General features: G+C 33.7%; 1 protein-coding gene across 5 annotated transcripts in view; it reads left to right on the top strand.

The window, feature by feature from the left end:
- The window catches only part of Kdm5 (Lysine demethylase 5), a 589,167-nt gene that overhangs the window by 199,050 nt on the left and 373,499 nt on the right, over nt 1-16,618 (top strand). For all 5 annotated transcript variants that reach the window (XM_090384917.1, XM_090384920.1, XM_090384918.1 and 2 more), the window contains 3 exons: nt 2,448-2,603; nt 7,040-7,132; nt 14,022-14,110. In XM_090384917.1, coding sequence (XP_090241043.1) covers nt 2,448-2,603; nt 7,040-7,132; nt 14,022-14,110 — 338 coding nt within the window. The remainder of the gene's footprint in view (nt 1-2,447; nt 2,604-7,039; nt 7,133-14,021; nt 14,111-16,618) is intronic.

Raw genomic sequence — 16,618 nt, forward strand, 5'->3', positions numbered from 1 at the left:
ACAATGGCAAGCATGCCCTACTTTCATACATAAAACAGTTCTGATTGAAATTATAAAGTCATGTGCCACTTGAAAATTTTTAAAAAATGGCCCAAGAGGATACTTCATGTGGAGGAACAAAATTCAAATTCTAGCTATCCTCTTATGCCTTTGGTAAAAATTTGATACTGTTCAGCGTGTATCTGTCACTTTGCTATTTTTAATGAGCACAGTAGGCTGAAAAAGATTTGCCATGAGGCACAGCTTCACTACGTGCAGAAGGATTAGCAACTCTGTGACATTTTAAATATAAAACAGTTTTGTTAGAAATTAGAAAATTGAATATTTTTTGTAGCAACTTAAAGTCTCTCACATAGATAAACAAAAGTTAAAAGCTAGATTTCTTTTTGTGCCGTTGCTAAAAGTTTGTTCACTCTATCACTTTGCTGTTGCTGATGGGTGCAGTGAGATGTGCTTCACAGCACATCTCACTGCTGTGAGATGTGCTGTGACTCAATGTTACTTACTTTTGCTGTGAAGCACATCTTATTGTAGGAGGAAGTACTTCCAACTTTTGCATATAAAACAGCTCTGATCAAAATTGGAAAGTCACACTTTAAAATTTTTAAATAATGAAATAGTAGAAATTGTTATGCATCCTTAAAAAGGTGAAGACACTGATACTTATAAAGGAACAAAATTAAAAAAAAAAAAAAAATTCCATTGACAAATATATTACTTTAAAACTGAAGGACTTTTAAAGGGACAAACCAAAAAAATAAAACAAAAGCATAAATAAATGAAACAGTCAACTGCAGGGGTGTATTTTAAACAATTATGGACTGTTCTTCCGTTAATAGTGATAATTTGGCCTTCTCACATGAAGCAAGGTGTAATCACTTATGGTCCAGACTTTGTAATATAAAGTTTTATTGCATATTGGAGAGCACATGAAAACATGAAATTTATATTGTAACACTTTTTAGATAATGCAAATCTTAATGTGTGTTTAATTATTTATTTCACGTGTTCTAATTTCTCTTGCTAAGGATCTGAAATAGACTTTGTTTCAGTGCTTTCTAGATAATGGGTCTGGTATTGTATTTCTAGACATCTAGCTACAGCAACATGAGTTAGAGCAGTTGACATCCTATATATACATTTATTTTACTTGGAAAAAAATATTTATTGATGTTAGTTTTTAATAATTTTAGTGGCAAATCAGGTCTTTCTAAATTGATCATGGGAATCCCTGAGTTGAACCTTATGTATTGCACTGAAAATAGAAATCTGCAGAACAAGAAACTGAATCTAGATTTTCTTTTTCTGGTGAAGGTTTGAAAATGTTTTTGACATCCAGTTCTACATAGCAGGACCATTGTTATCCATAAAACTTTGACTCAGCATTTTTTAAGAAGACCAAGTCTTCAACAGTGTCTTTTTTTGGAGCAGTCATAATTAATAGGTGTCTGGCAGGCATTCCAGACAGAAAAATCCTTTGATAATTTCAAATATTAGAAAGTGTGCTCTACTGGTAAACAATTCTATGTCTGTATTTTAATATAAAATATGTATATTGTTAGAAAAATTATGATCTAGTGCAGGGTGAACTTTAAAAACCTCCCAGTTTTGTTTTTCCCACTGCTTTTCAATAGGCAGAAGTTCTCCAGCTGTCAAAAGTTGGAAGCCATGCAATAGGCATGTTTGAGGTACTAAATGATATTGCACTACATATGTTTCAGTGTTTCTTATCCAACTTTGGATAACCATTATCAAGACAAAGCTAATAGAAATGACAAATAATGAAGTAAAACATAAGAATGGTTAATCTCAACTATATGGATTTTTAATAAATTTTAAATATATACATAATACATTTTAATACATACTTAAAATGAAGCAGGAATAAAATATTAAGTGTAATGTTTAATTTCAAAATTACTTTTTGGGAGCAACGGATCTGATTTCAGTTAATGTATGGAAGTTCTTAAGACAAACAGAAATAAAAGTGGAAACCTATCACTTAAGAAAAAGGCAAATGTTACTTACTTTTGTCTGTGGTTGGTCTTTGTCAAATCACCTATAAAAGTAAGTAATGTTTCCATATTACTTAAGTGATACATTTTCACTATTATTCTTATTATTCAGTTTAACAAAATTTTAGCCATAATTTAGCCCTGTCCTAAAAGCCCAGCTCCAGGTTGCAGAATGAAAGATATTTCCGTTATTAATATGGTGTTCTGAATTTTTTTGGTATATTTGGAGAACTAGGAACCTTCAGGAGAACCCTTTTTTTTTTTTTTTTTAAGAGCAAACTGGTTCCGATTGCATATTACAAAAAGTTAAGTCTGGATAATCACTTTTTGTTATTTTATTACATTCAAAACCTTTTCGTGAACTGTTTTTATAAAGTATAATGTTTTACCCAGTATTAATACATTATTCACTTGTGTTGTACTTTTTTTTAGAAAATACCTTGCTCTCGTGTTGAAAAAGAGTTTTGGCGTATTGTAAATGCTGTAGATGAAGATGTAACTGTTGAATATGGAGCTGATCTTCATACAATGGATCATGGATCTGGTTTTCCTACTAAGAAGACCAAGAATCTTTTGCCAAATGATGAGGTAGTATCAGTAATTGTTATAAACTAAAGGAAATCCCATTTGCATCCATTTTGTTACAACATATTTTGTCTAAATAAATTATTCATATTTTGCATATTTAGATAACACCAAATATATATATTTTTTCAGGTATCATGTAGTTACCGGATTGTATTCCCTTGAGTCAGCAGACCACGTCACAAAGTGACACAGACTCAATTGATATTTGACTATATAAGTTAGTTTTTCCAGAACTATATATTAAATAGCTCAAATATTTATTACTTAATTTATTAATATTATATTTATTTAATTATTAGTAGTGTAAAGCTGAAAATGTATGTGGGACGTGCAAAGACAGTGAATTTGAGGAGTGAATTCACGAGTGAATTTTCAGTTGTCTCCAACACAATTAACAATTGCAGTAATTTTAATTAAGTTTGAGGATCATGGTACAATACAAAACATTCAAAAAGGACATTTTGGGAAACATAGTACCTCAACAAATGCAGACATTGCTGTGTGATGTTACAAGCATTTATGCGATCACCAGAAAAAAATTGTAAAGAGCTATGTCCACAAGGCTGAAAACTTGAAAGAAGCAAGCAAGGGTATACAGAATATCAAGATCTATTCAGTGGAAATTGTACATCTTAAAGCTGTTGCATCTGATGTACTGGAAAAGCTCCTCTTATCAGAATTAGGATTATTATTTTATTTTTTAGTAGTTTCATAGGAAGTTTAATGAGGATGAACAGATCTTAGACATGACTTGCTGGTTGGATGCAAGTCAGTAGTGCTGGTAACTGCACTCACTATTGACTTGTGAGATCTATGAACGATGGAGAGGTTTGCTGTCTAAAAGATGCAGTATTATCACATTTCTATTGTGAGGTCAGAGCCTATCTTGATGCTGAATTTCCATACCATTGGTTAGATCAAGTTGGAAGTGTTGGATTTATCCCCTGCTTTCCTAATATAACACCACTGGGCTGAGCAGAGGAAAGTAAGAATATCCGTATTGCCTTCATATTGGCAATATGAATATTCAGCATTCCTACTTTCTTCTCCTCTATGCTATCTTTGCCTCATTTGATCCATTACTTTCCCCTCCCTTAACACACTTTAATTCCTTTCCTTATACCATTTGCCCACTTATTTATCATATTTATCTAATTTTACAAATAAAATTATTTTTTTTTTCACTTGCAAAACTATTTATATGTCACCAACCTACTATTACTCCAGACTCGACCATTTTCACTCACATTTATTTATTTTGATTTTATCTTATTTGTTATTTAATTAGTTTAATTTTATTGTGAACACTGCATTGGGACTACCCTACCTATTTTTATAGATTTTACTACCTTTTACCCTCCTTTTTAGTAAAAAAAAAAAAAAAAAATTAGTTTCCTCCTAATATTATTCTTCCCTAACTATATGTATGCATAGAAATGCACTTATTGATACATGATCAGGTGTAGTTGCCCAAATATCTACATTATGTATCAATCTTTTTCAACATGTATCAAATATTCAATTATTTTTCTCTCCCTTATTTTGAGGTTTTTATATCATCAAAATATTTTTCCACCTTCTATTTGATGCTTGCTAATAATTCAATTTATCATTTAGGTTTCTTCACATGCTTTCCCTTTAACCACCTTCAATAATTCTCTTTCTTTCTGTCCTTTTTCTACTAGTTATTGCACATTGTGTTCTTTACACTTCCATCTGTTAGCTCTTTTTTCCCTTGTTCATCAATCTTATATAAAGTGGAAAAAAAAAAGTGAGGCAGATAGAAGAAAACTGAAAAAATGCCATGATAAAAAATAAATAAACACAACTTCTCTTCAGGTGTCAACAGCCAGGATTGCAAGCAAAATAGCAGCGTGTCTTCATTTCTGATGCAAATGACAAGCCAAAGGATAAAAAGCATAAACATAAATAAAAGCGAGAATAAAATTTTGTTGTAATTTCTTAATAATTTTTTAAAAATTTCTTATTATGCATATTTTATTAGTTATCATCTGTCTCCCTTCTATTACTATCTCTCTTCCTCACTTCTCCTTCCCCCCCCCCCCCCCATTGTCCATTTGATGCCTTTGACTGTACAGGTGACCACCGCTTAATGATGATAATTCGTCCTGGAAAAACGGAGCGCTAAGTGAATCCGCACTAAGCAAGCACCGCATCCCCATAAGGTAACATAATGTATTTGTGAGTTGCGGTCGGTGCCGTAGGATATTTCCTAATCAATAATAAACGCTAGTAAAAAAGATGCACAAATGTCGGTCAAAATATTTAATATTCAAATATTTATACATACAAAATATTCTGCATTACATACGTATATAATTATGTGGTAACTACTTATGTATCAAAATTAAACTTAAAATTCCAATTAAAATCATGAATTTAATGATTTTAATTAAATTTATCAATTAAATTAAATCAATTTAATCTAAATTGATTTAATTTAATTGATAAATTTAATCATGAAATGTGTCAATTTTGGTTGAACTTTGGCCCTCTTCCAAATAAACTAAAAGGGATATTAATTTTAAATCCCCCGCAGCGTTACCACCCAACAATAAAATCAACCAATCCTTCGCCGCTTTGAAACCTGGCATGTTTTTTTTCTTCTTTCAATATGAAACTTATTTTAAGCATTATTTTCCACCAAAGTCCTGCTTCATCTATGTTAAAAACTTGTTGAGAAGTATAACACACAATAACCCTCTTCAATAATTTTAACAAGTTCTTTTTTGAAAGTTTTGGCTCCTTGATCTGCACTTGCGGCTTCTCCCTGGATTTTAAATCTATTCAACCAGCTGTTACTAGTTTTAAATGGTTCCACTTTTTTTTTTTTTTTTTTTTAGGTGAATTTTCTTCAGATCATTATATTGGCTAATCTCTCTCTCTCTCTCTCTCTCTCTCTCTCTCTCTCTCTCTCTCTCTCTCTCTCTCTCTCTCTCTCTCTCTCTCTCTCTCTCTCTTTTTTTTTTTTTTTCTTTTTTTTCTTTTTTTTTTTTATAATATTTAACTTAACTGAATTTTGCACTGGATATTATCTTCAATAAAATTAGTTAAAGTCTTTCCATTTCAATCCTAATAGCCGGCCTAGCCCTAGTTGCTTGCAAAAATTAATGCTAAATTAATTCTTCATTTTTTTTATAATTGTTCTTAGAGTTAAACTTGCAAAGTCCTAAATTATGGCACACATCTGCTTGTCTTTGACCGGAATCGATTTCTGGTTTCTCGCTGGATTTTAAATCTATTCAACCAGCTGTTACTAGTTTTAAATGGTTCCACTTTTTTTTTTTTTTTTTTTTTTTTAGGTGAATTTTCTTCAGATCATTATATTGGCTAATCTCTCTCTCTCTCTCTCTCTCTCTCTCTCTCTCTCTCTCTCTCTCTCTCTCTCTCTCTCTCTCTCTCTCTCTCTTTTTTTTTTTTTTTTTTTTCTTTTTTTTCTTTTTTTTTTTTATAATATTTAACTTAACTGAATTTTGCACTGGATATTATCTTCAATAAAATTAGTTAAAGTCTTTCCATTTCAATCCTAATAGCCGGCCTAGCCCTAGTTGCTTGCAAAAATTAATGCTAAATTAATTCTTCATTTTTTTTATAATTGTTCTTAGAGTTAAACTTGCAAAGTCCTAAATTATGGCACACATCTGCTTGTCTTTGACCGGAATCGATTTGCTTCAACATATCTAATTCAATTTTCAAATTCAGTCTTTTTCTTACATTTATAGTCTTCATACTGTGCCCAGACGTTGTTGCTTTTTCATTCTTATCGGCCATTATTAACTCTTTGAAAATGTAACTGCGTTGGTTGTATTAATTGTGATACAATTAAGTAAACTGGGTTCAAGTAAACTGTCCGTTACGCACAATGTCTAATACTGTACTGAGTGATGACTAGACTTCGGATAAATGCATATAATGCAAATATTACAAGCAATATACTTGATCATTTTTTAAAATGTTGATCTCGGAACTACATAACAGATCACTCTACTGCAATTAAATTAGCGTGCAAGAAAATTTCTCAAGTCGGTGTGGGAAACGTTTTAATGCTGTTTTGCTATTCATTTTCAAGCTATCGACTCCATCAAATGAAATGATTTCGTTAAATATGCCAAAAATGCAATCTGTAAAAGAGCGTTATAGTGATCTGGACAGCGTTATAGTTAGATACTGGTTATAATATAAATAATATAAGAACAGCGTTATAGCGAATCAGCATAAAACGAACTGTGTTATAATGGGGACCTGCTGTACTAGACTACTTCCATTTTTCTACCTTCTTGTTTCCACTTTCTTGTTAATCTATTCAACATATATATTTGTTTATATTTATGTGTGAAAAAATTTAAGAACTATAACCAGTCTAATTAAATTGCAGTCCGTTCATACAGCTTTCTTGTTTTTAATTTTATTTACAGGAATATGTAAACTCCGGGTGGAATCTGAATAATTTACCAGTTCTTGAAGGTTCAGTTCTCAGGCATATAAATGCTGATATATCAGGAATGAAGGTATGAAATATTTTGTCTTCCTAAGCAGAGAGAAACATGAAATCTTCCATATAAAATATGCTAAACTTTTTTTTCTTTATTTACCTGGTAGTAGTCATGAAACTGTTTGTTGCAAACACAGTTTCTTGGAACATGACAGGTGTCCAATTTGGTTTGTGGAAAACATTTTTAGTTTAAAACTTGTCCACAAACCAAATGAGCACCTGTCGTGTTCCACAAAACAAAGTTACGGTCATAAAATATAAACACAAATCTGGCAGTCACATTTTACAATTCAGAGAACCATTAAGAGTAAAAATTAAAATTTGCATGTGCATGTATATTAAAAGTGTTTTGTCAGGAGAAGAAAGGCATAAGGAGATATATACTAAAACGAGAGTAATCTCAAAAGCAATGCAAACTGTGCATATGCTCCTCACTCCGTGTGCCCATGCAACTGACAATTATCAGGATAATAATTTGAAATTTAATTCAACACTCATGTGCTTAAAATAGAGTTCCTGCATTGAGGCTTTTAAAAATGGAAGGTGATATGCTTTAGTTCAGATTAGTTTCAGGTCAAAGATCTTTTATCAAAAATGAAACTTGATGTGGTAAAAAACACTGACACAAATTTATGAATTGTTGCTCAGTCAACAGTAGATTGTAGCATGATTTCATGCTGGTCTCAAGGTTTTGTCAAGGTCAGACCAGTGTTGAAGACAAGCAACACTCAAGTAGACCGAGAACATTTACAGACAACACGTCAGCAGTCATTATTACCACGTTTTGGGGGAAGACATGCGTATGACCTGTGAAGAAATAGCCAATGATTCTGGAATTCTGAAATCATTTGTTCACTGAATTTTAGCCGAAGTGCAATTAAAATTAGATACACCTAATTCTGTTTTTGCACGAACTTTTTTTACATGAATTTGATTTAACACGAATTCAAAATAAATATTTCATTCTCTTTTTACGCGAGTCATTTTGATTTAACACAATTTCTACGAATTTGTTTTTTTTTTTTGCCTAAATTCTAAGAAAATTTTTTTTATTTGTGGCATATTAGTACCATTTCTATATTACACGCACCAATAGATTGGATAATAGCTAGTGTGTGCGTTTTGAAACGCGTGCTTTTGTTTACCAATGTGTATGTCTAGGTATCTATGAATCATCAACGTTTTTATTGAATTTGATGCACATCTACGGTATTCATGCATTGTATCTTCGGAAGACATTTAGTAGTAAGCTCTATTTCAAATTAAAAGAATCTAGTGAAATTTGTGTACATATAAATTTATTAATTTTGCCGATAGTCAATAAATTGTAAGTTTACAAATTTTTTCATACTTTTTTTTATTAATTATAACTGAGATATTTTTCGGTAGCCCTGATATAATGTCGAATAATTCGCCTATTACCAAAATGAAAAGGAAAGCGATTTCTTTGGAACTTAAAATTCAAATTTTAGATCGTCTTGCAACTGGACAAGGGGCTACATCTGTAGGAAAGCATTTTGGTATACATGAAGCTACTGTAAGAACTATTAAGAAAAATGAAGCCGCAATTAGGAAGTCGGTATGTTCTGGAACAAAAGTGTGTTAATTCATCATCATATACAAGATATATTGTCAAGGAAAAAATGGAAAAGGAAAGGCTCTGGTAATATGGATAGAAGATCAGTCACAAAAAAGAGTACCAGTAGATGGAAATGCCATCAAGCAAACAGCACTAAGAATTTACAGACAGATTAAAGAAAAGGAGCCAAGCACTTCATCTCAGTTAAACAGAAAGTATGGATTTTCTGCGAGTACAGGTTGGATGACAGGATTTCTTATAAAAATTAAAGGTGAAACTGTATCTCCAGATGAATCGGCTGCTAAAGTATTCCTGCAGGAACTTGCAAAAATTATTGAAGATGGAGGATACACTCCTGATCAAGTGTGGAATGCAGAGGAAACTGGTTTCTTCTGGAAACGAATGCCAAACAGAACGTATGTAGCCAAATCGCAGAAAACTGCTAGTGGTTTTAAGGTAGCTAAGGATCGTGTGACATTATTTTCCTCCAACACTTCAGGAGATCGTATGTTGAAACCACTGCTGGTAAATCGAGCCCTAAACCCACGTTCAATGAAAGGTTTTTTTTTTTTTTTTTTTTTGGTTTTTTTTAGGAGCATTAGCAACTAAGGCCATATTGCTCCGGGATATGCGGTGGTCATTCGCTGACCTTTCCACATCCTCCGTATTTGGTGGTGACGGGCTCGAACCCCGGTCTAATCAAGAAACGTGTGCTACGCACTGTTGCTCCTTCCCACCTGGCTACGGAGACGCGAACAATGAAAGGTGTAGATATCAATAAACTGCCTGTTCACTGGATGGCAAACAAGAAGGCCTGGGTGACCACTGCTATCTTTACAGAATGGTTCAACAAATGTTTCATCCCAGAAGTCAGACGTTATATGAATTTGAAAGGTCTCGAATTTAAAGTTCTTCTGATTCTTGACAGTGCACCCAGCCATCCTGTCTTGGAACACCCAAACATACAAATTTTATTTCTGCCATATAATACTACATCTTTGATACAACCGCTAGACCAAGGTATAATTGCGACAGTTAAAACATACTACGTAAAACGACCATTGCAACACATTTTGGCAAACTGAATGATGAAACACTAACATTCATTTTTTTTTTTTTTTTTTTTATGAAAACCCCAAACACGAAAGGTATCAAAACCTGTAGTACTTAGTACCGTGCATGGGTTGAAGGAGAAGTATGGGGGGAGGGGAGATGCCGGAAACTTTGCTCTAGAGACTAAACATGGATTTCACCACTTCAAGCCTCCAATAAGCAAAGTGGTAGTATTTCACCGGTTGATGAAAGTCATCTACCACCTACGATTTGATGTGTGGAAGAAATTCTCAATTATGGATTGTATCAATCAAGTTGGATTAGCGTTAACTGAATTAAAACCAGCAACTTTAAATGCGTGTTGGAAAGCAGTTTGGCCACAATATGTAAAAAGCAAAGATCCCATCATCCCTAATACGACCAGATTTCCCAACATCATTACAATGGCACACAAAATTGGTAGAGAAGGATTCGATGATCTATCGCTTGAAGATATTGATGAATTGTTAACTGACAAAGCCCTAAGCGAAGATGAAATATTAGTGGTTGTCCTTGGGACTCCTTATCCCACAGAACGTAGTGATAATGAAGAAAATGATCCTGTTCTAAATGCAGATTTAATAAAAAGAAGGTCTGGAACTGGCCAGAAAATTAGGTAATAATTTTGTCAAACATGACCCTAATGAGGAATGCGCTGGGAAGTTTCAACGTGAACTGAAGTTGTTGACAGCCTCTTACAGAGAATTATATAACGGCCTAACCAAAACATAAACACAACGATTAATAACTGAATTCGTTCGTAAAACCAGTGAAACATCAGCACTAGAGGAGACTCGTGCTGATTTTGCTCAAGAGATCACAGAAAGAATTTCATTAATAGAGGAAGAAGACGATGTCCACAACATTTCTAGTGATCGCAGTGATATTCCAGTCGTATGCAAACGTATGCGCTGTTTATTATCAGAAAGTGAAAATGAATAAAATCGTGTTATGTGTAAAACAGATTTTTTTTGTTCACGAAGAATTTTTTTCATTTCATATGCATACAAATTTACTTTAATACATTTTCATTACATATTATTACATGTTTATTTTGTTGAAATAAAATAATAAGCTTAAAACGAATATTTTTATGTGTCTTTTTTTTTAAATTATTTTTACTGATTTTTTAGATCCGGAACCAATCTTCTTTTCTTCCATAAATACAGTGTCTTTTTTTACACGTATTTTTCAGGAACGTATCTATCGTGTAAAAACAGAATGAGGTGTATTGCTACCCGATGGGTCCAAATTGACAGGAGAATAATGAGTAAAGCAATAAAGAAAAAACTGCAGTGCAGTTACTCACGAGTTACTGGCAAGAAGGTGAAGGCTTTTAAAAACACATTGTGGCCATTGATGAGACATAGACACATGACCTTGAACCTGAAATGAAGTTGGAATCAGCTCAGTGGAAGCATTCATCCATCTTCGCCACGCCTCTCTACATCTCGCCGATAACAATCAAATGTGAAATGAATGGTCATCATGACCTATGATTATGGTTGTATTATTGCCGCTGATCATGTGCCACTTGGAAGATCAATAACTGGAGACTGCTATGCAACATTTCTTCTTCAGAAATTGTCTTCACTTCATTTCTTCACCAATAATTAAAGTGACCACCGATGATGGAAGCTGATGTGCATTGTACTCCATGACAATGAGAGCCTCATATCACATATCTTGTTTTCACCGATTACAAGTTGGAAGCATTACCTCACCTTCCTTATATTGTTCTTAGGTGAGTCCTTGTGATTATGATTTACTCCCTAAGCTCAAGGAACTGTTGTGAGGAGAAAGATTTGTCTTCTGAAGGATTGAGTGCAGCTGTGATCAATGCATTACACAGCTTAACTTCAGAAGACAGTTAAACAGCATTCAGAATTACCCAAACTTTGGGAGGCAGTTATAAGGTACGAAGGGGACAACATTGATGGCGTTTAATGTAAATTATGTTATAAATTAATTTTATTTTATATTACCTCCTTTTGTGCATTACAATTTTGTGCCTGCAATAATTAAAGCCAGAAACAAATTAACATCAGTAATCTTATTAATCAAGTCAAAGAACACTTTGTTACAATTAAACATAAAACAAAGAGGAACTACTTTCTGTGGCAGATGCCTCCTGCATGTCAAGTGATGCAACAGTTTTAAAGAACACATGTGAGTAACATGTTGTTTTGTTTGAGACACCAAAAGTGAAACTGACACGTTGAGGCGAAAGGTAAAAAACAGTAAACATTGATCCAACTTGACAGGTTCTTTGCATTTTTAATTACAAGTAAACATTAATTTTTCACTTCCAGAGCATCCCATTGTAACAATCTGGGACCAGAAATTTCATGTATCCTCACATGTTCAAGTTGGTGTTGCACATTCGTTTGTGGTATATGTTTTGCTCATCTGTTAACATTTGTGGGACTTATTGACCACTGCCGATTGAAATGTCTGCAGACTCAGCTATACACCTCACAGTCATTCGTCTGTCTTGCATCACTAGGTCATGCACATGGTTGATGTTTTTCTCATTGGCAGATATGGAGGGATGTTCAGAACAGAGGTTGTCACAGACATTCTCTCAGATATGCCAGACAAGCTGTACTTGCCATCTGGAAGTCTAAAACGCTGATGGAACTGATATTCGGGTGACACTCAAGTCAAGTGGACCCAATTTCGGCGAAGTGTGGACGGTCTGTGACAGCCAAATCCTCTGCTTGCACCTTCATGATTGTGGGACTGATCTAATAAACTGAGATTTGGTATTACACCTGAGATTTGGTAGTAGAAGTAGGTTACAGTATGAGCTTTTTGAGCACCCACATAATCCTTGTAAATGTCTCTCTCTCTCTCTCTCTCTCTCTCTCTCTGTCTCTGTCTCTCTCTCTCTCTCTCTCTCTGTCTCTCTCTCTCTCTCTAAATTATGCACATAATGCATTCCTGTTGTTGAACCTCAATGAAGTTTTCCACTATGTTTAGTTGGTCATTATAAATTCAAGAACACTTATAGTGATTTCACCAACGTCAATTTTTGAGAGAGCCTGGGTTTGATTCTCAGAATTGGAGAATTTCTAGTCTTTTTCAGTTAAAGCTGTAGGCCAATCTCAGACAATTACCCCCTCTCCGAGTCATTCTGAGCTTTTCTGCTGCTCGACATACAAATCAGCCCATGAATGCACACTGAGACAATATACCATGGCACGGTGTAGTCTAAGTCACTGACGTTCCTAAAATAGAACCTCAGACACATTCTTAACTGTGGAATCTGGACGTCAGAAATAATGAGAACTAGAGATTAATATTAGCACACCTTTTGGAAAACCTTTGACAAAAATATCGTCATTCCTATTGTTAATTAATATTTTACAGTATAAGTACTGATTGAGAGTTACATGGCTCATTGCTCCACACTTTGTCATAAAAGACATTCTGAGAGTGGTGCTATCATCTGATTCAAGATCCCTCAACTCTAGTCGTGCAGTCTTCCAACAGGTCATACTTTGTTCTTACAATTTTATTTTATTTTATTTTATTATTTTTTTGGCTTTGACCAGCTGGTTATTAAAAGCTACTGTAATTTGAAGTCCTGTTGTGCGATGTGTGAGTAATTCAAGTCATTCAATTTAATGTCTGACATAGTCACAGTGATGCATTGAATAACTTCATATTGTATAAGTTACTGTGAAGAATAAAAATTTCAACATAGTGTATTTGTAGTACTGGCAGTGGTCAGTGATCTTTTTTAAGAATGTATCAAGGATTTATTATAATGAATGTGCACTTCATTAAAAAACTTAGATGGCCTGGATAACCTCCAAACCAGAAATTCATTCATTCTTAAAAGGTGATGTGTGCATGCTTGTAGTGTGTATTTGTTGCAATTATATAAAAAATCATTAATACTTTGTGTTAAATAATAAAAATGCAAGAGATATATTTAATTATAGCATCTTATGTGATCAGAACTGTTATTTTAATGTAAATACTATGTATTAATTGGTCACACATTATACATTTGTGACCAATTAATATTTGCCTATATAGAATTAATTAAAACATCAACTTCAATTTTTTGAAGTTTTTAGTAATTCTGAAAAATTTGAGCATAGGAATAAGTTCACCATAAAATTATTTAGAAATATTTTGTTTTGAAGGATGGTAGTGTAAATGTCTGTCTTCTTTTCCTCTTATATAAAAGAAATTACGTAATGCGATTTTTCTTTCCATTTAGATTCCTTGGACATATGTAGGAATGTGTTTTGCAACATTCTGCTGGCATAACGAAGATCACTGGAGCTATTCAATTAACTATCTTCACTGGTAACAATGATTTTCATATTAGATTTTATTTATTTAGAAATATTTGGTGTTTTTTCCCCTTGTATGGAAGTATATTCAAGGTTCAGCAAAAACCCCATTGAGTAACCTGCATGTGATCTGTTAGAACAAAGTTACAGATCAGTAAAAGCTACTGTAAATGAAGCCTACAATAGCAACAAGTAGAACTGTAATAGTACTACAAAAAAAGTTTGGGTGGCAAAGGCTAAGTATGTGAAAACACTGACCAAAAAAACAAAGTATAGCACAACAATTTTTTTTTGCAGATGCACGCATGTGTGTGCATGTGCGTCAATACAAAGAAGAAAATGATTAAGATCTCTTCTATAATAGGTGTAGTAAAGTCAGATAAACCAGCCGATTTTGCTGATAAATTAAAAATAGGTATTTCACATCTCTTTGCTGATGTAGGACCCTTCTTGGTGAGGGGATGCTGTGTGAGGCAGGCTGATATATACGAAATTAGAAATTTTGGAATTACAGTGGTTGTTGATTAACAAAACTTTTGCATCTGAAGACAAGTAAGGCTTCAGGAATTGATTGACATATACCCAATAATATTGAGGGAGGTGGCTAGAGAGTGCTTTGGACCATTAAGGTGAATTAGGAAGACATTGGACTCAGGAGAGATTGCCATTACACAGATCACATGGTTCTGTGAGTGAAAGAGGTAATTACAGCAAACCCCCGCTATTCGTGATGGTTACGTTCCTGAGAAATGTCGCGAATACCGAAAACGTGAATACTGAGTTATGGCTCCCATAGTAATAAAGGGGTTCCATTCCAAAGTATGAAATATATAAGAAAAACTAGTCTAAAATTTTGTCTGTGTATGCATTATAGGTACCTTCATAATATGACTATGTACATAGCAAAATGCAAGCATATGGCATTGAAATGAAAATAAGAAACAATTTAATATTAAATGTAATATTTATTAGAAATTTTAAACAAATCTTTCAAACCAGTGCCTTTGCTAGCTAAAAAACTTATCCCGCCAGTGCTATCACCAGTTTCGCTAAAGTGTTGAAAAGGAGTTTTGCCTTTTCACGAATGATGAGTGAACTTAACGGAATTTTATTTTGAGTTCGGTCTTCTATCCACAGATTTAAAGCCTTTTCCGTTTTTTCTAATTTAACATCAGAGTTACAGAGCAAATTTTTGAAGCAATTAGCGCGTTTTCACAGACACTACGGCGGATTTTTTCATTGATCATATCATATCATTGACTCATTGATTTTATAATGTTTTGCCACTGAGGAGACACTTTCACCATTAGAAATTTTGTCTAATAACTCAATTTTATTCGCTAATGTCATCACCTTCTTTGATATTTTCACATTTCTCTTGTTATTTGTAGCCATATTTTTGTACGGGTTAGAAAGAACTTGTCCACAATAAAGTCACTTTCGCCGTTAACACACTTGAAAAAGTCTGTTTTACACTGCAAAAAGGGTAGATTTATCACTTTTGTAAGCAGATCAATTTATAAATTGATAAATTTATTCAATTTATAAGCATATAAATTAAAAGCAAACGACGAAAACTTCCATTACAAGCGCATAACACATACTGAACAAGGATTAGCAAAAAAACATCCCCCCCCCCCCACTGAGTGCTGTTTTGCCCAGGAAAGATAATTTTAGCCACGTGCATGTTTTTTTATGGCGGATAATATTCACGGCGCTTTAAAACTCACATTTTTTTAGATTTCATTTTATATTAAATCAGCGATTGCGAGTATGCGAAACCGCGAATACAGATACCGCGAATAGCAGGGGTTTACTGTATTCCCTACGGAACGGTCAGTCTGACTTTAGTGGTTGTGAAAATCTTGGAGGCAGTTATTAGTAGTGCAATTCTTATACTTTAGATAGAAATGGCATTCTGAAAGATACACAACATAGTTTTGTTAAGGGAAAATCATGTTTAACTAACCTGGTTAACTATTTTGACACAGTTAGTGATGAACTGAATGTAGGGAATAATTTCAATATAGTCTTTTTGGATTTTATTAAGGCATTTTACCCAGTCCTTCACAAGAGGTTACTGTAAAAGGTGGAACATGTTTGGGGTCACAGGCATGATTCTATGATGGATGACTGCAGTGTAGGAGGCAGATGATTGTGATTAATAAATATTCTTCAAACTGGTGTAACGTCAGAAGCGCAACCCCCCAAAGATTATTTCTTGGACACTGTTGTTTAGATTTTCATAAATGACCTTCACAAGGGGTTAGAGTGAGTGTTGTCAAAAATTACAGATAATATAAGGATTGGGGAAGTGGTTAATAGTATTAGTATTGATGCAAGAAAGCAAGCTTATATAGCACCAGCCAAAAAAAAAAAAAAAACCCACCTCATTCCCATATAGTAATATATCCATCCCTTTAACGGTGTTTAATTCTACCTTGAATGTATTAAAACTACCCACCTCTACAACAACAGAGGGAAGTTTGTTCCAACAATCAGCTACCTGCTGGCCGAAGGT

Source organism: Mastigoproctus giganteus, chromosome 11 (genome assembly GCF_048544385.1).
Source record: "Mastigoproctus giganteus isolate SK-2022 chromosome 11, ASM4854438v1, whole genome shotgun sequence".
NCBI lineage: Eukaryota > Metazoa > Arthropoda > Arachnida > Uropygi > Thelyphonidae > Mastigoproctus > Mastigoproctus giganteus.